At 41.7% G+C, this 27,671-nt stretch overlaps 1 protein-coding gene across 1 annotated transcript in view; it reads right to left on the bottom strand.

Moving 5' to 3' along the window:
* The window catches only part of tbrg4 (transforming growth factor beta regulator 4), a 44,891-nt gene extending 19,595 nt beyond the window's left edge, over positions 1 to 25,296 (bottom strand). The window contains exons 1-5 of the mRNA XM_060823732.1: positions 25,215 to 25,296; positions 18,660 to 19,112; positions 9,783 to 10,106; positions 7,353 to 7,524; positions 2,398 to 2,555 (exon numbers count right to left, since the gene is read on the bottom strand). Of these exons, the coding sequence (XP_060679715.1) occupies positions 2,398 to 2,555; positions 7,353 to 7,524; positions 9,783 to 10,106; positions 18,660 to 19,070 (1,065 nt within the window). The 5' untranslated portion in view covers positions 19,071 to 19,112; positions 25,215 to 25,296. The remainder of the gene's footprint in view (positions 1 to 2,397; positions 2,556 to 7,352; positions 7,525 to 9,782; positions 10,107 to 18,659; positions 19,113 to 25,214) is intronic.
* Between the last annotated feature and the right edge of the window lie 2,375 nt (positions 25,297 to 27,671).

The following is a 27,671-nucleotide window of genomic DNA, read 5'->3' as shown; positions in this document are numbered from 1 at the left end:
AGTCAGAATGCTCAAATCCATATGTGCTGGTAGCTCTATCACTGCTGGTCAGCTCATACTTTACCAGCTACATTTGTGTGGTTGCTACAGTGGATTGCCAAGGTACTAAAGTAAGGAATTGGTGACCCATTAGATGTAGTTAATGGTTGTCACTTGTCTTGTTAAGTTTCAACAATCCTGATACATGTCCTTCAGAATTTGAACTGGCAGGATGTCTGCACTATCTTCCATGTCAATCTTGGGTTGGGTGTGTATTTACCAATTTTCTTTGAACAAACGTTGGTGATTGTGGCAATCCAGTTGATTGACCTAATCTAGTTGTGTTAGATTTAGAATACTGAAAGTCTGCTTGCTCTCTGGTTAGATGTTGTTCCGCTCTGGGCCTTGAGTTAAGTTTGGGCTGTTGTGAACTTTGTGTATCAGGTCACATTTATGTAGCCTTCCTTGCTGCTGTTATCATACCGTTACACCTGCCTTTTCCTTCGTTGTTCCCCTTCGGAGCTTCTGGCTACATCTTTAGAGACAGACTTATTGCACAGGCAGGCACAATGTCTTTTTGTACCAGACACCTTGTACAAATCTTGAAATGCAGCACTGCTTCACAGAGGTGTGACATACTGCACTTACCATACAGCTAACATGCTGCATGTCCTGGCTAATTTCAATACTGTTTGCTGCACTAAATGCTAGCAGGTGCAATTGTCTAGCTACAATGTCCTCATATTTTCTGCTACCTACAAGCTGTGAATCAATGCTGTAACTTTCAAGAAATGTCGTTTGGTGCATACTTGTTCAGGATGTAAGAGAAACCTTTTTTGTATTCATTCATGGAATATGGGCATCATTTATTGCCCACCCCTAGTTGCTCAAGTAGGTGGTGGTGACTTGCCTTCTTGAACCATTACTACTGCAACTGCAACATTCTCACCACTAACCACGGGGAAGATAATCTGTGCCATGTCTTGAATCAGATGAGCTAACCATCACTAAGTAAACTTCTGGTGTTTGGTACCATCTCCTCCACTTTGTCTTCAATCAACAACACTTTGAACTTGCTGGCAGGTTCAGCCATACATCCAGGGTCTGAATTCCTTTCAGCGAGCATTCAAAGCTATCCGATGGCTTACCAATGATTTCTGCTCAAGTGTAGACTTACTACGGTCCGATGGGTTGGAAAAGATAGATGTTATGTTCGCACAAATTCGGTAAATCCAGAGTTACCAGTGCAAAGTTTTGGCTTATTACTGTTACCCAAGATTACAATATTGAGATCAAAAATCAACCATGACCAAAGTGAATTGCAAAGTATGCTTAATGGATCAAATGGCCTATTCGTGCTCCAATGAATTTCTTATTCTGCAACACCCTCAACTCAAGGTGCAGTTCCCACTCATCCAGCTGTTTCAATACTTTTACTCTACATCCTTCATTCCACCTTCTCTTGGCATAACTTTCATCTCTGTCAATTCTTTCTGGGACCTTTATTTTCAACACAATACTCATCAGCTTTCAATTAATTACTTGCTGAAATAAGACCATAAGAACTAGAAGCATGAGAAGGCCATCTGGCCCTTAATGCCTGCTCCGCCATTCAATAAGATCATGGCCAATCTTTTCATTGACTCAATTCCACTTACCCACACTCCCACCGTATCCCCTAATTCATTTATTATTAAAAAAAACCTACCTTAGCTTTAAAAGCGTTTCCTGAAGTAGTGTCAATGACTTCATTGGGTAGGGAATTCCATATATTAACAACCCTCTGGGTGAAGAAGTTCCTTCTCAATTCAGTCCTAAATCTGCTCTCTCTAATCTTCAGGCTATGCTCTCTTGTCCTAGCTTCACCTGCCAATGGAAACATCCTCTCTACTTGTATCTTATTCATTCCCTTCATAATTTTATATGTTTTTATAAGGTCACCCCTAATTTTTCTGAATTCCAATGAATATAATCGCAATCTACTCAGTCTCTCCTCATAAACCAACCCCCTCAACTCCAAAATCAACCTAGTGAACCTCCTCTGCACCCCCTCTAGTGTCAGTACATCCTTTCTCCAGTAAGGAAACCAAAATTGCACACAGTACTCCAGATGTGGCCTCATCAGCACCTTGTAGAGCTGCAACATTACCTCTCGGCTTTTAAACCCAACCTGTTTAGCAATGAAATTGTGTCACTCAATCTTTTGAACTTCAGATTCTCCCATTTTCTGGGCAGGATTTAGAAATTTTCATTACTACAAAAGTTGTGGATAAGTAGAGACTATTGCTCCCTTCCTGCTTGAGAGTCCGTGCACCATAGTACTCTTATCAGCTTGGCCAGTTAATATAACAGATAAACAGAGTTGAAACTTGCCTTTAAGAACAATTCCAATGTCTGTGTTAACCTTTGCTGCCTCACCTGTGCTAAAGCCTCAAACAGAGGCAGATTGAGCCACTTCAGGTAAGCAAACGACTTTGTGCATCGCATGACATCCATGGGGCTCAACTCTGGTACCCTGGGTAGAAGTTCGGCTGCTAACCGCTGAAAAACCTGTGTCTGCTGGAAATTCAGTTTCCCTGTCGGAACAACAAAAGGGAAATGAAAACTTTTCATAGATGTTGGGACTAATTTATTACAGGTATTTCTTTCAGAAAACAAATAAAACATTTTCATGAAATATTTCAATATGATCTTCTCCAGGCCTCAACTTCTGAGACCTCGTAGGGACAATTCCCAATCGCAGATGCCAATCAAACTAAGACACTTCATCAGATAAGGTTTGAAGAGTTAGGTCAAACTATACATTTCCCCATTGCCATGAGCAGAAATAATGTTGCCGCTAGCTCACTATTTTACACAATCTTTACTGGGTTGCAACTGGAGCAGGATCAAGGAGGCAATAAAAAGCACGATGAGTGGACAACAAACGCATTCATATTTTAAAACAAGTAATAGTGGAAAGGTGATCAGAGCTATGGACAGTTTGACATTAGCCAAGGTTATAAAAATATCTGCTGTAAATGAAATTAAGGAAACAGAAACAAAGTGAAATGCTCATCTGGACAGCTCCTTCTGTGTTGTGATAATTCTGTGATCTGAGCCAAACATTTAAACCATCTCAGAGAACTGGCCGCATGGAAACAAAGTGATTGTTGCCCCGTGAAATCAAGTTAAGTTGGTTAAAAGAAAATCCAGGAAAAATTGTTCACACCTTTGTGAAAATAGACATTAGGTGCAGGAGTAGGCCATTCTGCCCTTTTGAGCCTGCACCACCATTCAATATGATCATGGCTGATCATCCTTAATCTGTCACATGTCCCTGCCTTATCTCCATAACCCTTGATTCCACTATCCTTGAGAGCTCTATCCAACTCTTTCTTAAATGAGTCCAAAGACTGGGCCTCCACTGCCCTCTGGAGCAGAGCATTCCACACAGCCAACACTCTCTGGGTGAAGAAGTTTCTCCTCATCTCTGTCCTAAATGGTCTACTCCGTATTTTTAAGCTGTGTCCTCTGGTTCGGCACTCACCCATCAGCAGAAACATGTTTCCTGCCTGCAGAGTGTCCAATCCTTTAATAATCTTATATGTCTCAATCAGATCCCCTCTCAGTCTTCTAAACTCAAGGGTATACAAGCCCAGTTGCTCCAGTCTTTCAGCGTAAGGTAATCCCGCCATTCCAGGAATCGACCTTGTGAACCTACTCTGCATTCCCTCAATAGCCAGAATGTCTTTCCACAAATTTGGAGACCAGAACTGCACACAGTACTCCAGGTGTGGTTTCACCAGGACCCTGTACAGCTGCAGAAGAACCTCTTTGCTTCTATACTCAATCCCTCTTGTTATGAAGGCCAGCATGCTATTAGCCTTCTTCACTACCTGCTGTACCTGCATGCTTACCTTCTTTGACTGGTGTACAAGAACACCCAGACCTCTTTGTACTGCCCTTTTACCTAAATTGATTCCATTTAGGTAGTAATCTGCCTTCCTGTTCTTGCCACCAAAGTGGATAATCATACATTTATCCACATTAAACTGCTCATTAAGAACACATTTTGTCTCTTCACCAACAACTTCGCCTTTTAGTCCTATTCTTTCCTCAGTGATCCTCTTGACCTTTGCATATTAAAGCAACTTTTCACTTCCAGTGATTTTATTTGCCAATGCTAATGTCATGCCCATACTTGACTTTCCTAATTTTAATTTGTTTATAACTTTGCACTTTCTAAATTTGCTCAAGGTCTAGGATGACCTAATCTCTGAAAAGTATAAATGCAAGTTCTTCCATTCATTCTCAATTTCATAATGAAATATCCAAATATCTACATTAATTTTCATTTTGTAATCATGTTTTAAGAGGAAAGATTGAAGAGACTATTATTTTATCAACTGGAGCTTAGGAGAACAAGAGGTGACTTGAATGAAACATCAAAGAGCCTCAGGGATTTCAATAGAGTCAAATTGAAAAGGAAATTACTTCTGTAGGAGAACTGAGAACTAGAGGACACTTGAAAAATTAGGCATTGCTTAATTTAGACAGAAGATTTTTTTTATCTCAAACAGTCTTTAAAACAGTCTTCATCAAATAGCAATGCAAGCAAGTATTTTCAAATTGTTCAATGCAGATGGAGATAAGCAAGGGGTTAAAAAGTTATTGGAAATAGGCAGGAATGTATAATAATTATATCAACTAAGATCTAACTAAATTGCTGAACATTCTTGAGAGGCAAAGTGGCCTGTTCCTTCTTTTCTTAAAAGAAAGTTTATAGATATTTTTAATCAACCTGCTCAAAGATTTATGATACACCTCTGGAGCACATGTGATTTGAACCCTGTTCATATGTTTGTATGCTGACTCACTCCTTGATATCAATTATACAGTAAGCTGTGTACAATCGGGAAGAAGCAATTGCATCTGGAGTGAGACATGGCCACAGAGAGAATTGTTTGTGGAATTTGGAGGCAGTGTGGGAATAAGACGCAGAAGGGAATAGATGCTGTTTGCTTGCATTTTGTGGCTCAGCAAAAAAAGTGTGACATCACAGGAGCACCGTAAGTTCATTGGTTGGCAATAGTGACTAATTTCACTGTCTATTTTGGTTACTTTCAGATTTAAGGTAAAAGGAGGGGAAATATTTACAGGTTACAGATTAAAGGTTCAGTAGGAAATTTTTAAAATTCAAATTAAGAACTATGTAAACAAAACAGAGATCCAGGGCCAAGCAATGTTTTGTACCTATAATGATTTTTTTAGCAGGTGAATGGCAATGTGGTTCATCGCGAGCACATCTGGAGCAAGTGCTGGTTGCTGACAAACTACGGCTCACATTTGATTAGCTGGAGTCTGAGCTTTGAACTCTATGACACATCAGGAGGAGGATGAGTTATCTAGATGCCCTAAGATTAACTACCTTGAATTGGTCAGTGCTCAGGGAGGAACTGAATAGTTATTTTGTATCAGTCTTCACAGTGGAAGACATCAGTAGCATATCAGATCTACAAGAGAGTCAGGGGGCACAGCTGAGTGTAGTGGCCACCACTAAGGAGAAAGTGCTGTACAAGCTGAAAAGAGGATGAAGCAACTGGACCCGATTGACTACACCCAGAGTTCAGAAGGTGGTAGCTGAGGAAATTATGGAGACTCTCATGATTTTTCAGTAATCAATGGAGACAGGGAGGATGACAGGAGACTGGAAAATGACTAATGTAATACCCCTTTTAAAAAGGGAGGGTAGCAGAAGACTGGAAATTATAAGCTGGTTAGCTTAACCTTGGTCGTTGATAAAGAGTTTAGAGTCCATTTTTAGGATGAGTTTGCAGAGAATTTGGAAGTATATGTAAAATACGGCAGAGTCAGCATGGCTTCAAGGGGAGGTCACGCTTGGCAAATCTGTTAGAATTCTTTGAATAACTGGCAAATTAGATGAGCGCCAGTGGACAAGATCTCTTTGGATTTCCAGAAGGCCTTTGACAATATGCCACACAGGAGGTTGCTAAATAACAGCTTATGGTGTTAGGGGAAAGCTATTGGCATAGCTAGAGAATTGGCTGATAGGCAGAAGGCAGACAGCAGAGATAATGGGGCCTTTTTCAGGATGGCAGTGATTAGTAGAGTTCCGCAGGAGTCAGTGTTGGGACAACTTATTCACGTTATACATTAATGTTCTGGACAAAGGAGCTGAGGGCATTGTTGCGAAGTACACAGATGACATAAATATAGATGGAGGGTCTGGTAGTGTTGAGGAAGTGGGGAAGCCACAGAAGGACTTGGACAGGCTAGAAAAGTGAGCATAGATAGAATACAATGTGGGAAAGTGTGTGGTTATGTACTTTGGTAGGAAGAATAGACCTGTAAACTATTTTCTAAATGGGGAGAAGCTTTGGAAATCTGAAGCACAAAGGTACTTAGGAATCCAAGTTAAGGACGCTGTTAAGGTTAACAAGGTTCCGCTGGCAATCAGGAAGGTAAATGCAATGTTACCATTCAACACACTGAGAAAACGAGCAGAAATGTATTGCTGAGACTGTCAAAGGCTCTCGTCAGATCACATCTGATATATTATAAGCAGTTTTGGGCCCCGTTCCCAAGAAAGGATTTGCTGGCCTTTGACAGGGTCCAGAGGAGGGTAAAAACTCCCAGGAATTAAGGGATTGGTATATGAGGAGAGTTTGAGGATGCTGGGTCTGTACTTGATGGAATTTAGAAGGATTGGGAGATCTCATTGAAACTTGCAGAAAACTGACAGGCCTGATAGAATGGATATGAAGATGATATTTCCACTAGTCGGAGAGGCTAGAACCCAAGGGAACAGCCTCCAAGTGAAGGGCTGGCCCTTTAGAACAGAGATGAGGAGGAATTTCTTCAATCATGAATCTGTGGAACTCATTGCTACAGAGTGCTGTTGAGGTGAAGTTATTGAGAGTCTTTTAAACAGAGATAAATAGGTTCTTGATTCATATGGGATCACGATTTATGGGAGAAGGCAGGATTGAGAAACATATCCATGATCAAATTGTGCAATAGACTTGATGGGCCAAATGGCCTAATTCTGCTCCTGTGTCTTCTATACAGTATTTAAAAGTGAGTGCTGGAAGTACACCAACAAACTTTTCAGAAAAGAAACGGCAGTTAAAGTCATTGTTCAGTTTTAGGTGAAACACAGAACACACCATTTGCATCTGGCTGCTAATGACCTACGGCAACTGTTCAGCATTTTGATTTTTTTTCAGAATTCTTGCATCTACATTGGGTTCTATGTTAAAATATGTTTGCAGGGGTAGCCTCACAATAAATGTTCCTGTTCATTTGGTCCTGGTTCATACAGTGTAAAATCATAGTTTTTTTTTAATCAGAGACATTTGACTTTCACAAACCATAAGCGAAGGCCATGTCGATCAGTACTCCAGTCTTCAGGTCACAGTGCTTCTGCATGAAATGATATGACAGGGCACGAAGTAAGGGAATAGTGCGCCGATTCTGCATCGCCAAAGCCAGTGCCACCTTTCTTGTGTCATCAGGAGTGAAAAACTCAGCCAATTCCAAGCCCTGCAATGTAAATTCAACAAATGAATAATCAGAATGCACACTCAAGACAGAAGTTAACTTGTATAAATTTATCTTCGAAAAAAAATCAGGATATCACAAACAGCTTTACAGCTGAAGTGTTGTCATTGTTGTGATGTAGTAAATATGGCAACCAATTTGCATGTGGTCGTGTCCCAGAAACAGAAATGAGATCATATTCAGATCACCTGTTTGTGTTAAATGACAAATTACCCTCTCTCTTCTTTACTTGGCCCTATGGAAACTTTTAACTTCAACCAGAACAGATGAGACCCAGTATTAACACTTTATCTAAAAAATAGCCCCTTCAACAAAACAGTGCTTCCTCAGTGTCTCACTGAGGTATTAGATCTAGATCATATCCACACATTTCTGAAGTGAGACTTGCTACCACTAACCAAGATTGACAGCTGAGTCATGAACACTGATTTATATGGATGGTGGCATATGTGGGACCAGTGCATAATTCAAAAGTTAACTGGACAGTCTTCATGGGTATGGAACTTGCCTCTCAGTTTCTGCTCGGCAATTCTGCATTGTTTTGTATATCAAAGGCCACCTTGGAAGATGCTTACCTGAAGATCGGAGGCTGAACATCCTTGACCGTTAAAGTGTTCTCTAACATTTCAGCCTGGGGAACACGTCAGCAGTTAAAGAACAATTGCTAAACAGGAATGTTCCTTCCCAGTCAGGGAACACTTCAGCAGTCAAGCAGACAGTGTCTGATCTTCGGACGTGTCCTCCAAGGCAACCTTCGACATATGCAGCATAGCAGAATTGTTGTGCAGAAACTGATAGCCAAATTCCATACCCATGAAAACAGCCTCAACTATGATCTTGAGTTCATGTTGCATTACATGTGACCCCACCATACTGTTCTGTATTTATAAAAACATCTTTACTGTCCTCTTCTGATACCATCACTTTAATAACTTGCTACGATTTCTCTACCTTAATTAATTTACAGAGTTTTGGGATTACTTGTCATTTGGTTAGATCCTGGGCATGCAACTCTCATAACCATCATGTTATTCCAGTCATGTGGTTTGTCTCCAGCACCATCTTATTTTTAATTTTTTTGTCCTTATCTCTCTGCCTCAATTAATTGGATAACAGGGCATTTCTTTACTTGCTATTCAGTTGTTGACACTCCACTTACATCATTTGTATGACCTTTTGATCTCTCTGCCTATAAATTCTGTGCCTATGTGCTTCTCTTTACTTCACCTGTGATAAGGGAACAGTGCTCCAAAAGCTTGTGATTTCAAATAAACCTGCTGGACAATAACTTGATGTTGAGAAACATCAGACCATAAAAGAAAAACGCAGAGGTACTCATGTAGTATAGTTCATAATCAATAGATGTCTCAAAGTGCTTTCGAACCAATGAACATTTATGGTATAGTAACTGCTGTAGGAAACAGCAGCAAGTTGCAAACAACAAATTCACATACAGAGCAGTAATAATATGGTTCAGTGATTTTAACTGAAGGATAAATAATGAACAGGAAAATCTATTTGTCTTTGAAGTAGTGTCATAGGATCTTTCATATTCACCCAGATTGGATCTCATCTGAAAGGCAACACCTCCAACATTTGACCAACCATTCAGTCCCCCACGACAGCATCAGCCTTGACTGTGTATTCAAATACAGGAGTTTGACTTGAACCTGAAACTTTGAGATTCAGGCAACAGTAATACCATCTGAGCAATGACTGACACACAGAAAGAAGAGTGACTTAGATGGGTGCCATCAAATACATGCATAGATTCTAGCTACCATGGAGAACACCATAAAAAATGTCCACTCTTTGTGAGCGTAAACATTAAATAGCACATGAGGTCTTAAGAACTGCATTCTCTCCACTTCTCATGTTATACAGTCCAATACTCCAGTATGTAATAGTGTTTTACATAGCATTTACAGAACAGAGGTAGACCATTTGTTATAACTGGACAACACTGGCTTTTATGCCGCACACAGCCTTCTCTCATACCATTTTATCTCACCATCGCAACATATTCTTCTTTTCCTTTCTCCCTCATGTATTTATCAAACTTCCCTCTAATGCTTCTTACACTTCAATATTCTGATATTCAATTTAACATTGTTTCTATATATAACATGTACCATACAAATACATCTATATTTCATATTTCAAGTCCAGGGTATAACATATTTATTACAGGGACAAAACATTTTTGATGAAAAATATTTCACTGTACAAGTAACTTATACCTTATCCTCCAGTCTGCCCATTAATGCACTTGATAGGGGTCCAAGCTTTGTCATCAATGTGGTTACAGTTTTTGCATCTGTGATCTCAGTCCAGCGTAGCTCCACGTTTTTTATTATGTCACTAAGCAGTACTTTCTGTCCGTCTGTCTGTGCATAGCTGGTGTAGTAGCCTGCCAACGAAGCAAGGTTCTTCAAGCTCAGACGCTTCAACCGCCAATGAATCTCATTTTCAACAGACCTTAGGACACGGTTATGAGCATCCAGTTTGATCGCAAAGAGGCTCCGTAGCAAGCTTACCAGATTCCCATTCCACACTGACGAAATCTGAAAATGATAAAACTAGAGGTCAAGTCCAGCTGAGTGCAAGAAACAAACAGCAGGAAGTCTTCCTTGGGAATATGTTGTCTTATTCATTTCCCCACTCGGTGGCAATGTAAATTTACACTAAAATAGTTAATGCACGCTGTACCTAATTTCAGGTCAAAGAGACATGTCTACAGACTTAGTGACCACAGCATGCAGCCGTTTCTTTTTAGCCTCAAGACCTTATGTACACTTTATGACATCGCTGCACAATTTTATACATCTCTTAAAATTTAATGGCACAATACTATTGGTACAGTAAATAGTAAGCTTCAGGATATATATTTTGAAACCTCACAAATAAGGTTCAAACACAGCTGAATCACTGTACTACATATTTTTCTCACAGCAAAGACAAGCAGAAAGAAATCCTAAGAGTTTGAGGCTAATTTCCTAATTATTCCTCACTGACTTGTGGACAGTCCGGCCAAAATGTTTGCATGCAGTTGAGTGTCTTGAATAATGGAAGATGTGTGTGTGTTCTGAGACCTTCAGTTAAAAAAATCACAGCACACCAGGTTATAGTCCACAGGTTTATTGGCTAGTAGAAGCTTTCAGAGCGCTGCTCCTTTGTCAGATAGCTCGTGGGGCAGGACAATAAGACACAGAATTTATAGTAAAAGATCCAAATGTCATACAACTGGTGCGATGTATTGAATGAACCTATAAATCTTTTATCAGTTAGAATGGGGATGCAGGTTTCAATTAATTAATATGTAAATTCCGGAACTTCTTTTAACTCACATTCCCGAGGTAACTTAAGGTTTTGTCAGCATATACAAAACATGACATCTCAGCTTAGACAATGCACTAAAGGTGTGAGGTTAGAGTCTGTCTGTATCCCAACTTTGAGTCAGACTGGTTCTATTTTCAAAGTAGGAATTTATAAAATGTCACATGACTGCCTACAGATTCTGTGCTTTTTGGACAAAATAAAATGTATTTGCAAATGCAAGTTAACCCCTAAACTTGTTTGCATGTGTGACACAGCATGAGGGAGAGTGAATGTATATGGGAGACAGGGTGTGCTTGGTGTGCATGTGACAGCGCATGCATACTTGATAATGCGTGCACGAGTGTGACAGAGTACATGCCTGTGAGAGGGGGGGTGTGTGTGTGTGTGCGTGAGTGAGAGAGAGAGAGACAGCGAGAGCGCATGTATGAGAGGGGGTCTATGTGAGTATGAGTGTGTGTGTGTGTGTGTGTGTGTGTGTGTGTGTGTGTGTGTGTGTGTGTGGGGTATGGGTCTGGCAGGGGTTAATGTCATGAGGTCACCTGTAATGTTCAATACATCACATCAGTTGTATGACATTTTGTTTATTTATGATAAATTGTGTGCCCTATGATCCTGCCCCACTAGCTATCTGACGAAGGAGCAGCGTTCCAAAAGCTTGCACTTTCAAATAAACCTGTTGGACTACAACCTGTTGTGAAGCGATTTTTGACATTGCTCACCTCATTCCAACACTGGCACCTCCACATCATGGAGACCACAAGCGGAAGAGAATTTGAGCAAAGATGAGTTTATGGCAAAGTGAGTAAGCGAGTAAATATTTAGGACAGATCCAGTGCATTTAAAAAGTGTTTGTGGATGTATATTTGGAGAGAAATGCTCAAGGAGGTGACGGAGAAATGATGATTTTGACTTGCATACCAGGTTTATAAAACAAAATCTCTCTTGGGTTGCGGATATTGTGGTCAAGACCAGCATTTATTGCAGGTCCTTAAGTGCCCTACTACAATTGTTTGCTAGGCTTTTCAGAGGACAGTTCAGAATCAATAACTTTGTGGGGACTGGATTCACAAAAAGGACAAAATGGATAATAAATGTAAGATTGCCATCTTTAAATGACGCAGTGAAATAGTTGGGTTTTTACAAAGGTCTGGCAGCTTCAAAGCCACTTTTGTTGACCTTATTGCGACCATAAGACACAGGAGCAGAAATTAGGCCAAACAGCCCACCATTCAATCATACCTGATAAATTTCTCAACTTTCTCTCTAACTTTTGATCCTCTTTACCATCAAAAACCTAGCTATCTCTGACTTAAATATACTCAATGACCTGGCCTCCACAGCCTTTTATGGCAGTGAATTCCATACATTCACCACTCTCTAGCTGAAGAAGTTTATCCTTTTCTCCATTCTAAACATTTCTTCCCTTTAATCTAAAGTTGTGCCCTTGGGTCCTAGTCTCTCCTACCAATGGAAACATCTTCCCAACATCCACTCTGTCCAGGCCATTCAGTATTCTCAAAGTTTCAATTAGATCCCTCTTCATCATTGCAAACTTCATCAAATTCAGACCCAGGGTCCTCAAACATTCCTCATTTATGTGGCTTTTCATTCCTGGACCGTTCCTGTGAACCTCCTCTGAGCACACTCCAGGGCGAATTCATCCTTCCTGAGATATGGGGTCCAGAACTGCACAAATACTCCAAATGTGAACTAATCAAACCCTTATAGAGCCTCAGAAGTACGTCTCTGCTTTTATATTCAAGTCCTCTCGAAAAAATGCCATCATTGCATTCGCTTTCCTAACTACTGACTCAGCCTGCAAGTTTACCTTGAGGGGATCCTGGACTAGAACTCCCATGTTTCTTTGCACTTCGGATATCTGAATTTTCTCCCCATTTAGAAAATAGTCCATGCCTCTATTCTTCCTACTAAAGTGTCTGACCTCACACTTTCCCACATTGTACTCCATCTGCCATTTCTCTGCCCACTCTCCTAATCTGTCCAAAGCCTTCTGCAGCCTTCCCGTTTCCCCAATGTTATCTGTCCCTCTACCTATCTTTGTATCATCTGTAAACGTATCCAGAATGCCCTCAGTTCCTTCATCTAAATTGTTAATGTATAAAGTGAAAAGTTGTGGTTCCAACACTGAATCTTGCAGAACACACTTGTCAAAGGCTGCCACCCTTAGAAGGACCCTTTTATCTCCAGTCTCTGCTTTCTGCCAGACATTTATAATTCTAGCACCTTGCCTCTGACACCATGGGCCCCAGTAGCCTCCTGTGTGGCACCTTGTCATAGAGTCATAGAAATGTACAGCATGGAAACAGACCTTTCGGTCCAACCTGTCCATGCCAACCAGGTATCCCCAACCCAATCTACCCCACCTGCCAGCACTTGGCCTATATCCCTCCAAACCCTTCCTATTTCATATACCTATCCAAATGCCTCTTAAATGTTGCAATTGTATCAGCCTCCACCACATTCTCTGGGAGCTCATTCTATACACGTACCACCCTCTGCGTGAAAATGTTGCCGCTTAGGTCTCTTTTATATCTTTCCCCTCTCACCCTAAACATATGCCCTCTAGTTCTGGACTCCCCGACCCCAGGGAAAAGACTTTGTCTATTTATCCTATCCACACCCCTCATAATTTTGTAAACCTCTATAAGGTCACCCCTCAGCCTCCGAAGCTCCAGGGAAAATAGCCTTTTCAGCCTCTCCCTATAGCTCAATCCTCCAACCCTGGCAATATCCTTGTAAATCTTTTCTGAACCATTTCAAGTTTCACAACATCTTTCCGATAGGAAGAAGACTGGAATTGCACGCAAAATTCCAACAGTGGCCTAACCAATGTCTTGTACAGCCGCAACATGACCTCCCAACTCCTGTACTCAATACTCTGACCAATAAAGGAAAACATACCAAACACCTTCTTCACTATCCGATAGACCTGCGACTCCACTTTCAAGAAGCCATCAATCTGCACTCCAAGGTCTCTTTGTTCAGCAACACATCCTAGGACCTTACCATTCAGTGCATAAGTCCTGCTAAGATTTGCTTTCCCAAAATGCAGCACCCCACATTTAACTGAGTTAAACTCTCTTCTCAGCCCATTGGCCCATCTGGTCCAAATTCTGTTGTAGTCTGAGGTAACCCTCTTCGCTGTCCACCACACCTCCAATTTTGGTGTCATCTGCAAACTTACTAACTGCACCTCTTATGGTCGCATCCAAATCATTTATGTAAATGACAAAAAGTAGAGGGCCCAGCACCGATCCTTGTGGCACTCCACTGGTCACAGGCCTCCAGTCTGAAAAACAACCCTCCACTACCATCCTCTGTCTTCTACCTTTGAGCCAGTTCTGTATCCAAATGGCTAGTTCTCCCTGTATTCCATGAGATCTAACCTTGCTAATCAGTCTCCCATGGGGAACCTTGTCGAACGCCTTACTGAAGTCCATATAGATCACACCTACTGCTCTGCCCTCATCAATCCTCTTTGTTACCACGTCAGAAAAGCCACGTTGACTATCCCTAATCAGTCCTTGCAGGTAGATAACATCGGTGGTAAAAACAAGGGCTGCAAATGCTGGAAACCAAATTCTAGACTAGAGTGGTGCTGGCAAAGCATAGCAGTTCAGGCAGCATCCGAGGAGCAGGAAAATCCCGACGTTTCGGGCAAAAGCCCTTCCACTGGTTCTCCTTGGTTTAATCTGCTCGCTTCTTCCTCAAAGAATTCTAGCAGATTTGTCAGGCATGACCTTGAGATTGATGTTTTGGTTAAGAAAAAGAAGGAAGCAAATGTCAAGTACAGACAGCAGAGATCGAGTGAATCCATAGAAGAGTATAAAGGCAACAGGAGTATATTGTATACATTCGTGTATAGGTAAATCTCATGTAAAAATAAAATCCTTGGTTTTGGCTCAAAGAAATCTTGTATTTTCTATATATCTTGTGTATAAATCGACCCGAATTCTTCACAGTTACAGATCAACATTTATGAGGCAGTGTGCCTGCCCTTTGTGCTCCACTCCGGCTTTCCAGTCTGCTGGCCATACCGCTCCATTCAGGGTCTTCCAGTCCACCAGCAGTCACGCTCCACTCCAGGTTTTCAGCATTCCTGTAACCTGCAGAGTTGGTTTCAGTTATTCGCAGCCCGAAACATATTACAGGGAACGTTCCAGAACCAGGGACCAGACGGATGCTGGGAATTTATGTTTCCCATTTAAATGAATGAGTTCACTTCTATCCCTGGTTTCGGGCTTCCGCAGTAGATCTGGGAACGTATCCCCGATGGGTATGGAGGGACTACTGTACCATTCTATTGTAGCAGGCAGAATGCAGAGTTAATTTGTAGATAAATATTCAATAATGACCATAAATCTTTTTTCCTTTTGCTGTTTATTATTTTATATAGAGATTTGGCTTGTTTGTCCATATTCTGACTCATACCAAACATAAATTTCAGTCTTTCAAAACGTGCGCCTGTGTATTAGTTGACCCCTTAGTTTTTTTAAGCTGAAATTGTCTTCAAAATTCAACCTATACACGAGTATGTACAGTACCTAAGAGGGAAATCAGGAGAGTAAAAAGGGGACATGAGGTAGCTTTGGCAAATAGAGTTAAAGAGAATCCAAAGGGATTCCACAAATACATAAGAACAGAAGGGTAATTAGGGAGAGAATAGGGCCCCTCAAAGATCAGCAAGGCGGCCTATTATGGAACCACTGGAGATGGGGGAGATACTAAACAATTATTTTGCATCAGTGTTTACTATGGACAAGGACATGGAAGATATAGAACGTGGGGAAATAGGTGGTGACATCTTGAAAAATGTCCATATTGCAGAGGTGGTGGTGCTGGATGTCTTAAAATACATAAAGGTGAATAAATCCCCAGGATTTGATCAGGTGTACCCTAGAACTCTGTGGGAAGCTAGAGAAGTGATTGCTCAGCCCCTTGCTAAAATATTTGGATCATCGATAGTCACAGGTGAGGTGCCGAAGACTGGAGGTTGGCAAACGTGGTGTCAGTATTTAAGGAAAGGCCAGGGAACTATAGACTAGTAAGCCTGACATTGGTGATTGGCAAGTTGTTGGAAGGAATCCTGAGGGACAGAATGTACATGTATTTGGAAAAGCAAGGACTGATTAGAGATAGTCAACTTGGCTTTGCGTGTCAGAAATCATGTCTCACGAATTTGACGGAGTTTTCTGATGTAGTAACAAAGAGGATTGATGAGGGCAGAACGGTGGAACTGATCTATATGGACTTCAGTAAGGCATTCTCATACCTTTTGGTGGACTGGTTGGCAAGGTTGGATCTCATGGAAAACAGGAAGATCTAGCCATTTGGATTGGTTTGAATGGAGGAGACAACAGGGTTGTGGTGGAGGCATTCCTTTCAAGCTGGAGGCCGTGACCATGCTGTGGTACAAGGATTGGTGCTGGGTCCACTATTTTTCATCATTTTTATAAATGATTTGGACGTGAACATAGGAGACATAGTTAATAAGTTTGCAGATGATACCAAAATTGGAGGTGTAGTGGACAGCGAAGAAGGTTATATCAGATTACAACAGGATCTTGATCAGATGGACTAATGAGCTGAGTGGCAGATGGAGTTTAATTTAGATAAATGCAAGATTCTGCATTTTGAAAAGGCAAATCAGAGCAGGGCTCATACACTTAATAGCAAGTGTTGCTGAACAAAGAGACCTTGGAGGGCAGGTTCATAGTTCCTTGAAAGTGGAGTTGCAGATAGATAGAATATGAAGGTGACCCTTGGTATGCTTTTCTTTATTGATCAGAGCTTTGAGTAAAGAGGTTGAGAGGTCAGTTGCAGCTGTACAGGACATTGGCTAGGCCACTTTTGGAATATCATGTGCAATTGTTATCTCCCGTCCATGAGAAGGGTGTTGTGAAAATTGAAAGGCTTCAGAAAAGACATACAAGGATGTTGCCAGGGTTAAAGGATTTGAGCTATTGAGAGAGGCTGAACAGGCTGGCGCTGTTTTGCCTGGAGTGTCGGAGGCTGATGGATGACCTTATGGAGATTTAGAAAATCATGAGGGGCACAGAGAAAGTAAATAGACAATGTATTTTCCTGGGGTGAGTGAGCCCAGAACTAGTGGGCATAGGTCTAGAGTCAGGGCAGAAATATTTTAAAGGGGTCTAAGGGGCAATGTTTTCATGCAGAGGATGGTGCATATATGGAATAAGCTGCCAAAGGAAGTGGTGGAGGCTGGTACAATTACAACATACCCATCTAGATGCCTTTTAAATATGAATAGGAAGGATTTAGAAGGATATGGCTAACTGTTGGCAAATTGGACAAGATTAGGTTAGGATATCTGGTCAGCATGGACAAATTAGATTGAAGGGTCTGTTTCTGTCTTGCACATCTCTAGGAAGAAACCCTTGACAAAACCATGCTGACTCTGCCCTATCTTACCATACACTTCCAAGTATTCAGAAATCTCAATCTTCATAATGGATTCCAGGATCTTACCCATGACCGGATTTGTGCTAATTAGTCTGTAATTTTCCTCCTCTTGCCTTACTCTTTTTTTAAACAAGGTGTCACGTTAGCAATTTTCCAGTCCTTTGGGATTGTCCCTAATTTCAGTGATTCCTGAAAGATTACTACTAATGCCTCCATTACCTCTTCAGCTGTCTTCCTCAGAACTCTGGGATGTAGTCCATCTGGTCCAGGTGATTTATCCACCTGAAGCCATTTAATTTTTCTAGCACCTTCTCCTTGGTGATGGCCACCATACTCAGCTGTGCCCTCTCACACTCTTGAATTTTTGGGATATTCCTCATGTTTTCCACTGTAAAGAGTGACACTAATTATTCATTCAGTTCCTCAGTCATTTCTTTGATCCCCAGTATGATCGCTCCTGCGTAGTTTTCCAGCAGCCCAATGTCTATTTCTGCCTCTCTTTTGCCCTTTATATATCTAAAAAAGCTCTTACAATCTTCCTTGATGTTACTGGCTAGCTTACCCTCATATTTAATCTTCTCCCTCCTTTTTTTTTTGTTGCCCTCTGTTGGCCTTTGTAAGTTTCCCAATCCTCTGGTTTCCCACTGTTCTTCATACTTTGTACATTTTCTCTTTTGCGTTTATGCTATCCCTGATTTCCCTAGTCAGCCAGGGTTGCTTCATCCTCCCTGTACCATGCTTCTTTTTCCTCAGGATGAATCTCTGCTGTGGCTCCTGAATGACTCCCAGAAACTCCTGCCTTTGCTATTCCGTTATCTTTCCTGCTAAGCTCCTCTCCCAGTGAATTCTACCCAGCTCATCCCTCATGTCCCTATAGTTGTTTTATTCAGCTGAAATACCATTACCTCTGATTCTATTTTCTCTCTCTCAAATTGCAGAGTAAACTCGATCATGTTATAATCATTGCTTCCGAAGGGTTCCTTCACCTTAAGCTCTCTTGTCAAGTCTGCCTCATTGCACAACACTAAATCCAGTATTGCCTGGTTCCCTACTGGGCTCCATCACAAGCTGCTCCAAAAAGCCATCTCGTAGACATTCCACAAATTCCTTTTCTTCCAAACCACTATAAACCTGATTCTCCCAGTCCACCTGCATACTGAAATCCCCCACAATCATTGTAACTTTGTCTTTCCTATGTCCTGGTATATCTTGTATCCCAGCTCCTGATTACTGTTTGGAGGCCTATACATAACTCCAACTATGCTTCTATTGTGCTATTATTAATGACTCCGAGCTCAAGGCGGGTGCATTTTATATGACAAAAAGTCACTAACCTGGCCATCAACAGCATTCAACAAATGCTGGAAGCGACTGTCTCTAAGAACATCCTGAGTGTCCAACTTCTGCTCCACTATGTGGCGGCACAGGCGGATGAGCAGTGCAGCTGCTTGATTCCCAGTAACTGTGTGTTCTGAGGAAATCTGCAGGAGCTCTTCTGTGTTCAAGGCTGATTCAATCAGCTCATCCACTTTTATGTGCTCTGGCTGGCAAATGTGTTCAGTGGCAGGTGTCAAGTCAGGTACGTGATGGTGAACAGATGTGTGGATGCCAGCCAGTAACGTCGATGACTGGTACAGTTCTGTTGGGGTCCATCTGCAGGCAGTTAGTACAATGGCAGGAGTCGACACAGTGAGGAATGAAGCACTTAAGTGTCGTGTACATCTTTGTATCAGCCTAGCTGCCATTTTTGTCGCTGAGTGACATTAAGTGCTTTACATCTCAAACACCTAAAGCAAAGACAGAAATTGTGATGTTGATGTTAAATGAATACATGTACTTACAGTAATTATTCATTGTATTAAAATGTGACATGAGTGTTTAAAGTAGGAACAGGAGTTGCCCATTCAGATGATGAATGTTCCACCTGTCATGGTTGGGCTCTTGTGGCACAGAAGTAGTGTCCCTACCTTTAAGGTAGAAGACCTGGATTCAAGACCTGCAGCAGTGATGCTTTCCAACATGTTTGAACAGGTTGTTTAAAAACATCTCCATCATTCATGGGAACACAGGAAGCAAGAGTACACTATTTGGCCCACCAAGCCTGCTCAGTTACTCAACTAAATCATGACTTACCCTCTCCCATAACACACATTTTCACACTATTCATTATATCTTTAACATCTAGAAATCAATCAATCTCTCCCTTGAATGTACTCAATTACAAAGCTCCCACAGCCCTCTGCAGTATAGAGTTCCAGACTAAGGATTCTGAGGGCAAAGAAATTCCTCTTCAGGACAGTACTAAATTGTCTTTCCCTCATTTGAGTCTGTGTCGCCTTTTTGACACCTCTGACAGGGGTAACATCCACACGCATCCATCCCATTCAGCTGCGTAAAATTTTTTGAGTATTTCAAAACAGTGGGAAATGCGGGCAGTGAGCTTACTACCTCTCACATCCAAAGTAAACACTTTACCATTTGATTGAATGTATCTGCATCATTTGAATTTAAATTAAGACATTGTTTGGTGTTTACAGTAACTTAATCTGTTTAGCTAACTTTGCTTGATAACCATTTGAGATCATTTTGGCAAATTGCACTGCACCAGCTCCAAAATCAAGACCTCTTCCTGAAATGTGATACCCAAACCCACTGCATTATTCTGGATGGGGTCCCATTAAGAGTTCATGCAAACATATACTCGATTGTCATCTGCAAGATGCTGCACACAGCAAAAATCAATGACCAGTTATTGTTTCTTATATTTACTAAAGGAAAAACATTGGCCAGTGGCACTATGTGCGCCTCTATGGCATTAGGATGCTCTCTGGTCCTGTCATGTTGACAGCATTCTTCAGCCCTCTCACTCAACATGATGTTCCATCCCCATCCCCCAATACTATTGAAATTCCCAGATCACTCCCCCTAAACCACAAGTGTCTTAATTCCCCTTACCCTTAACATGACTGGACAGGCATAGTAATATCAGCACCTTTGACGCAGCTAATAGCATCAATGCTATGATCATCCAAAACCAATTTCACTGGCCACCTAGGTACTTAGGAGAAGCGGAGTTCTGAGTGCCAAAGAAACCAACTTGGAAATAACTCTTATCAATGGAACTAATTCTTCAAGAACATTGGCAAGAGGGCGTATGGAAAAGGAACTCAAGAAAACAATGTCAAGAATGTCAACTTAAAAGGACCACTTCCACCTCCCGGAGACTACTGCCGAATGACTGATCAGAGATGTGGCTGGCTCTAGAACTGAGCTCATCAATTACAAAGGATTCTCAGAAACCATGACCAATGACATGAAATTGTCCTAGGTGGACAGTCATATTCAATAGCAAGTGATTGCTGACGACGCAATTGGAATTACCAATTCGTTCTGTTTGATCCTGTTGGTATTTTCTTCTTTTCCCTTCTGCTGTTATGAGCCCATCACCTGACACTAACTGGCCTTTCCTATTTCCTTAGCACTGCTGGTATCACTCAGTCTCCCCTTTATTTGACACTCCTTTTCCCCTGACATTTTGGTTTCTTAATCTCATGCCCCTGGAGGAAAATAGTATTAAAACAAAATATTGGAAATATTCAGCAGGTCAAGTAGTATCTATGGAATGAAAAACAGCTTAATTGTTCAGTTCAATGAAAAATTTAATGAAAAGCCATCAACTTGAAATTAAAAATTTCTCTCTCCAGAGATGCTAAAACGTGTGGTGCTGGAAAAGCACAGCAGATAAGGCAGCATCCGAGGAGCAGGAGAGTCGATGTTTCGGGCATAAACCCTTCATCATTCAACATTCCTGATGAAAGGCTTATGCCCAAAACGGTGACTCTCCTGCTCCTCAGATGCTGCTTGACCTGCTGTGCTTTTCCAGCACCACTCTTTTCGACTCTGATCTCCAGCATCTGCAGTCCTCACTCTCTCCATAGATGCTGCCAAAGTTGCTGAGTATTTCCAGCATTTGCTATGTCAATACAATTTTTCTTCCATGGGTCAGGGATTAGGATACCCAGTGTCAGATTTTCAGAATTTGCAGAATCTTACTTGACAAGAAACTGTGTTGACCGATATCCAAAAAGGATCCGAATGCAAAAGCAGGGATATAGCTTTGGCGAAACCACAATTGGAGTTGTGTTTTGGTCTCATGACAATCTTTTGCTAGACTGATTCTTGGCATGGCTGTATTAGCTTATGGCGAAAGCTTGAGTATAAATAGGCCAATAATCTCCAGTGTTGAGAAGAAAAGTGATATATCATTGAAACACAAAATTCTTCAATGACTTGAAAGGATGGATGTCTGGAAGTTATTTTCCTGGTTTGCTAGTCTAGAACTCAGAATCAAAGTCTCAGGCTAAGGGGTTGGATAGTTATGACTGAGATGAGGAGAAATTTGCAACCTTTGGAATTTTCAGAAGGTTGTCAAACTCAGTCTGTATATATGTTTTATTATATACACTCAAGGGTGAAATAAAAAACGTTTTTTTCTAGCAGCAAGGGAATCATGAAATTTGATGACAGTAGAAACAACATGGAATTTAGCTATGCATGGCAGAGCAGGCTCAAAGAAGCATAAGACCCTCATTTAAGACCATTGGAGACAGAAGCCATTCAGCTCATCGATTCTGCTCTAACATTCAATGAGATCATGGCTGTTATGATAATCTTCAGCTCCACTTTTCTGCCTTTTCTCCATCAACCTCGATAGGCCGAGTTGCCAATCCAGATCTAAAACATTTAGGAACATGTTTCATCTGCATCAAGTTCTAACCTTGACTGCATAATTCAGGACAAACATTTATGAGAAATTGTGTGCAAATTATATTTGTAGTTTGAAAGTATATTTAAACAAATTATGTAACATTTACTTTGAAAACATGCTGGCAGCATCAGGGAAAGACTGTTCTCAGGAAGCAGTGGATCTGAGAGGGGAATGGGGAAGGGTTGAAAAACAGTTGAGGGAGGGATAGGTGAGGGGAATGGTTGAATCATAGAAATTTACAGCACAGAAAGAGGCTACTCAGCCCAGTGTGTCTGCAGTAGCCCAGAAATAGCCATAGAGCTAAATCCCACTTTCCAACTCTTGCTCTTAGTCTTAATGGCTGAGACACCTCAACTACATATTTATTTCAAATGTAAGGATTTCAGCCTCTCCCACTCTCCAAGGTAGACAAGCAGGAGGCTGGAAGAACACAGCAAGCCAGACAGCATCAGGAAGTCGAGAAGTCAACGTTTTGGGTACAACCTTTCTTCAGGACTGGAGGTGGGAGTAAGGGGAGCTGCAGATAGGGGGGATTTAGGAGCGGAGGGGGTGGTGAGGTCAGGGTAGGTGAACACAGGTAGAGGGTATGCCCAGGTTAGTCGATGGGAGGGATGAATGCAGAGGTCCAGCACCCGCATAGAAAAAGTTTCCCTCTCAGAGATGTACAGCACGGCAACAGACCCTGTGGTCAAACTCATCCATGCTGACCACATATCCTAACCTAACCTAGTCCCATTTGGCAGCACATGGCCCATATCCCTCTAAACCCTTCCCATTCTTATACCCATCCACATGCTCTTTAGTAGTTGTAATTGTACCAGCTCCACCACTTCCTCTGGCAGCTCATTTCATACATGCACCACCATCTGCATGAAACATTGCTCCCCCTTAGGTGCTTTTTATATCTTTCCCCTCTCACCCTAAACCTATGCCCTCTAGTTCTGGACTCCCCCACGCCAGGGAAAGACTTTCTCCATTGGTTCTATACATGCCCCTCATGATTTTATAAACCTCAATAAGGTCACCCCTCAGCCTCTGATGCTCCAGGGAAAACAACGCCAGCCTACTCAGCCTCTCCCTATAGCTCAAATCCTCCAATCCTGGCAACATCCTTGTAAACCTTTTCTACAACATAACCTTCCAACATCTATACTCAGTGGTCTAACCAGTAAAGGACAGCATATTAAATACCACCTTCAGTGTTGTATCTATCTACAACTCTAGCTGCAAGGAACAATGAACCTGCACTCCAAGGTCTCTTTGTTCAGCAACACTCCCCAGGACCTTACCATTAAGATGTATAAGACCTGCTCTGATTTGCTTTTCCAAAATGCAGCACCGCACATTTATCTAAATTAAACTCCATTTGCCACTCCTCAGCCGTTTGGCCTATCTGGTCAAGACCTCCCTGTACTGTGAAGTAACCTTCTTTGCTAGGAAAAAGTGAGGACTGTAGATACTGGAGACCAGAGTTGAAAAATGTGGTGCTGGATAAACACAGCAGGCCAGACAGCATCCGAGGAGCAGGAGAATTGACGTTTCGGGCATAAGCCCTTCTTCAGGAATGAGCTGATTCCTGAAGAAGGGCCTATGCCCGAAATGTCGATTCTCCTGCTCCTTGGATGCTATCTGGCCTGCTGTGTTTTTCTGTTAACCTTCTTTGCTGTCAACTACACCTCCAATTTTGGTGTCATCTGCAAACTTACTAACTGTACCTCCTATGTTCACATCCAAATCATTTATATAAATTATGAAAAGGAGTGGACACAGTACCACACCTTGTGGCACTCCACTAGTCACAGGCCTCCAAGTCTGAAAAGCAACCCTCCACCACCACCCTCTGTCTTCTAACTTCGAGCCAGTTCTGTATCCAAATATCTAGTTGTCCCTGAATTCAATGAGAATTATATTTACAGATACATTCTATTTTGCTGAAAAAGCACTAAATCTGCAGGCAGTCCATACATGTAATATTTTGTAAATTCCACTTTAGAAATTGAACCAGTCTGACTCAAGAGTGGGAAACAGACAGACCCTAACCTCACACCTTTAATACACTGCCTAAGCTGAGATACCACCTTTTGTTATAAAATCTTAAGTTGTCTCGAGGTGACTTAAAAGTAGTTCTGGAATTGACATATTAATGAACGAAAACCTGCAACTCATTCGAAAAGACAATTCAGGCTTGTTCAAAATATCATTTCGGTTGCATGACACTGTAATCTTTTGCTATAAATTCTGTCTTATGGGCTTATTCTCCACAATCACCTGAAGGAGCAGAGCTCCAAAAACTAGTGCTTCCACATAAACCTATTGGTCTATAACCTGGCATTGTGTGATTTTTTAAAAAAAAATTGTCCATGAAATCTAACCTTGCTAACCAGTCTATCATGAGGAACCTCTAAAATCCCATAAACCCCAAACTTCCAGAAGTTTAACCCGGAAAACATGACCATCCTATCTTTCTTTCGAAAGGAATTATCCCAGTATTTGTTATTCTTCCACTCAAATTTCCAAAGTCCAGGCAGGATACGCACAAAACGTTTGCAACACGATCACATCTGTCCTATGGGCCAGGGCTGTCACCTTACTAGACTCTTATTCAGTTCTAACAAGATGTGTACAGTAATTGCAGGTATGGAGGCTGGTCTGAGGATGGGGAAGTGTATGTGCATATGGTGGGGTGGGTAAGGATGTGAGAGAGAGAGCGCGCATGCGCGAGGGGCCAGAGCCTGTGAGAGAGAGAGAGGGGGAGGGATGGGGATGTGGGTGGAGGGATGTGGGTGGAGGGATGTGGGTGGGGGGATGGGGATGTGGGTGGAGGGATGTGGGTGGAGGGGTGGAGGGATGTGGGTGGGGGGATGGGGATGTGGGTGGGGGTGTGTGTCGTGGGGGGAGACAAACTGAGAGTGTGTGTCTGAGAAAGAGAGAGAGACACACACACACACACTGAAGAAGCAATGTGGTGAGTGGATGAAAGAAAGAGAGAGGAGGGAGAGGCGTCCCTAGTTCTGGATCCGGACAAGTGCAGGCCGGAGGCCGCGCTCTCGCTTCTCCTTCCCTCCTCAGGATCGCGAGTCCAGCCCGTAGGCCCAGCTCTCCCACCCTGAAGCTCACTCACCCAGTTCCCCGAGACCGGCATGGCTGCTCACATTCGTCATCCGACCGTAGTGATGACGTACAGAGGTCACCGCCAGGGTGACGACGACCGAGTGACCAATCAGCTCGTTCATGTTACACCATGGGCACGTGACCCGGAAGTGCGGCACTGCGGATGTCATGCCAAGGGCTACAGTAGTGGAGCTGGAGAATAATGGGAGCATGGGGTTGTCCTAAACTCTTCAACGTCAAGGCGTTTCTACTTCCATTTATATCAAAACCACAGTGTAAATCCAAATAAACTTCCCATAGAAATAAGATTAATAATACAATAAGTTCACGAGGAATGGTCGGACGTGTATCCATTGGGGTTTAGATGAATGCAATGTGATCTATGACCCTGCGTGAACTTGACAGTGTGTATCCTGGGAAGATATTTCCCCTTGAGGGAATCGAGAACTATAAGACGCCGTTTTAAAAAAAAAGGTACTTCCCATTTCAACAGATTAGGAGGTTTTTCTCAGAGAGGGGTTACTTTTTAGAATTCTGAAGGCTTACTTAAGACAGTTAAGATAGTTAAAGGATATGGACCTCGTTCGAAAAGTAGAGCACTCAATCAAATCAATTATATCTGATCAAAAAAAAAGCCGGAAGGACTTAATTGCCTACTGTTGCTCCTAGTTCTTCTGTTGTAATTATTGCACCTGCATAATTTGTGATATCTCCATTATTTTAAGTCTCTCAACAGGTAGAATCAGAGCTCGCAGAACATGGGGCGCATTTGTCTGCTGGCTTTCTAAAGGGGCAGTTCACCTAATGCCACTTCTCCATATAACTATGTACATGTTTCCTTTTCAGATAATAACACAACTCCCTCGCTTTAATTGAACCCACTTCCGCCACACTAGCAGACATTGCATTCCAGATCAGAACATTACATTTAAAAAGCTCCATCACCATTACTTTCTCTTCCTTCTTTGCAACAGCACTTTAGGGAGACTAATGGAATGTTAGCCATTACTGTAAAATGATTTCAGTACAGGAAGAATGAAGTATTGCTTCAATTCAATAGGAGCTTGGTTAGATTGCACGTCCAGTCCCATGTGCAGTTTTCATCTCATCTCAGGTAAGATCTTATTGCCATAGAAGGAATGTGATAAAGGTTTGTCTAAAATAGCAGAAATCTTCTATAAAGAGAAGTGGGTAGAATGGTCCATTATTCACTAGGGTTTCAAAGAACAAAAGGTGATCTCATTGAAACCTATAAAATATTTTAAGGAATAGACAGGCAGAGACAGACAAGAGGCATTCCTTTGATTGAGGAATCCAGAACCATGGAATATAATTTTTTTTTATACTGATGAATTTGGGACCAAAATGAGAACTTCCTTTACTTAGAGAGGCGAATCTTTGGAATTCTTTACTCCAACCACTATGGAAGTGCAGTTTTTGAGTATATTTAATACATTTTTCATTATCAATGATGTAAGAATTGCAGGAATAGTATGGGTAGGAGGCATTAAAGTGTTTGGTCAACCATGATCAGATTAAATGGAAGAACAGGCTCAATTGTAATCTCTGGTTCTTGTCCCTTCTACCAACAAGAAATGTGGAAGTGTTTCTTCTTGTATATGTTAACCTGACCCTTCATGGTTTTGAATACCTATATCAAATCTCATTTTAGCCTGTTTAATCCAAGAAAAACAATCCCAGCTTTTCCAATCTGTCTTCATAACTGAAACAAAAACAAACTGCCAGAAAAGCTCAGCAAGTCTGGTAGCCTCTGTGAACAGAAATGAGAATTAACGTTTTGGGCTGAGTGACTTCCTCAGGGAGAAAGTCAGGACTGCAGATGCTGGAGATCAGAGCTGAAAAGGTGTTGCTGGAAAAGCGCAGCAGGTCAGACAGTATCCAAGGAGCAGGAGAATCGTCAATTCTCCTGCTCCTTGGATGCTGTCTGACCTGCTGTGTTTTTCCAGCAACACATTTTCAGCTCTGACTCTTCCTCAGAACTACTGTTTCTGATTTACAGTATCTACAGTTCTTTCGGTTTTCATTACTGAAAAACCAGCTTATGAACCTTTTCTGCACTTTCTCAAATACTTTCACAATCCTCCTGAAGTGTGATGCTTAGAAATGAACACACTATGCTGGCTGAGGCCGAACCAGCATTTTATTCAGGTTTAACATCCTTGCTTTTGCACTCTAAGCACCTATTTTTAAATAAAGCCCAGAACATCATAGGCTTTTTTTTTTAACCGCTTCCCTATCGAGAGTCAGCCTAACAGCCACTGGCTCCACCTTTTGCACCATTTTGCTACCAACGCACTGAAAACAAGTTGGAACATTCCTTAAAAAAAACTAGGGGCCATAAATACAAGTTAGTTTAATGAATAAATCCAACAATTAATTCAGATATTTCTTGGTGTGGTTTGAATATGAAAATCAACCACAGGAATGGGTGGCACAGCTGCCTCAC

This window comes from Hemiscyllium ocellatum, chromosome 4 (assembly GCF_020745735.1).
Source record: "Hemiscyllium ocellatum isolate sHemOce1 chromosome 4, sHemOce1.pat.X.cur, whole genome shotgun sequence".
Lineage (NCBI taxonomy): Eukaryota > Metazoa > Chordata > Chondrichthyes > Orectolobiformes > Hemiscylliidae > Hemiscyllium > Hemiscyllium ocellatum.
This window is presented reverse-complemented; position numbering and strand designations above follow the sequence as displayed.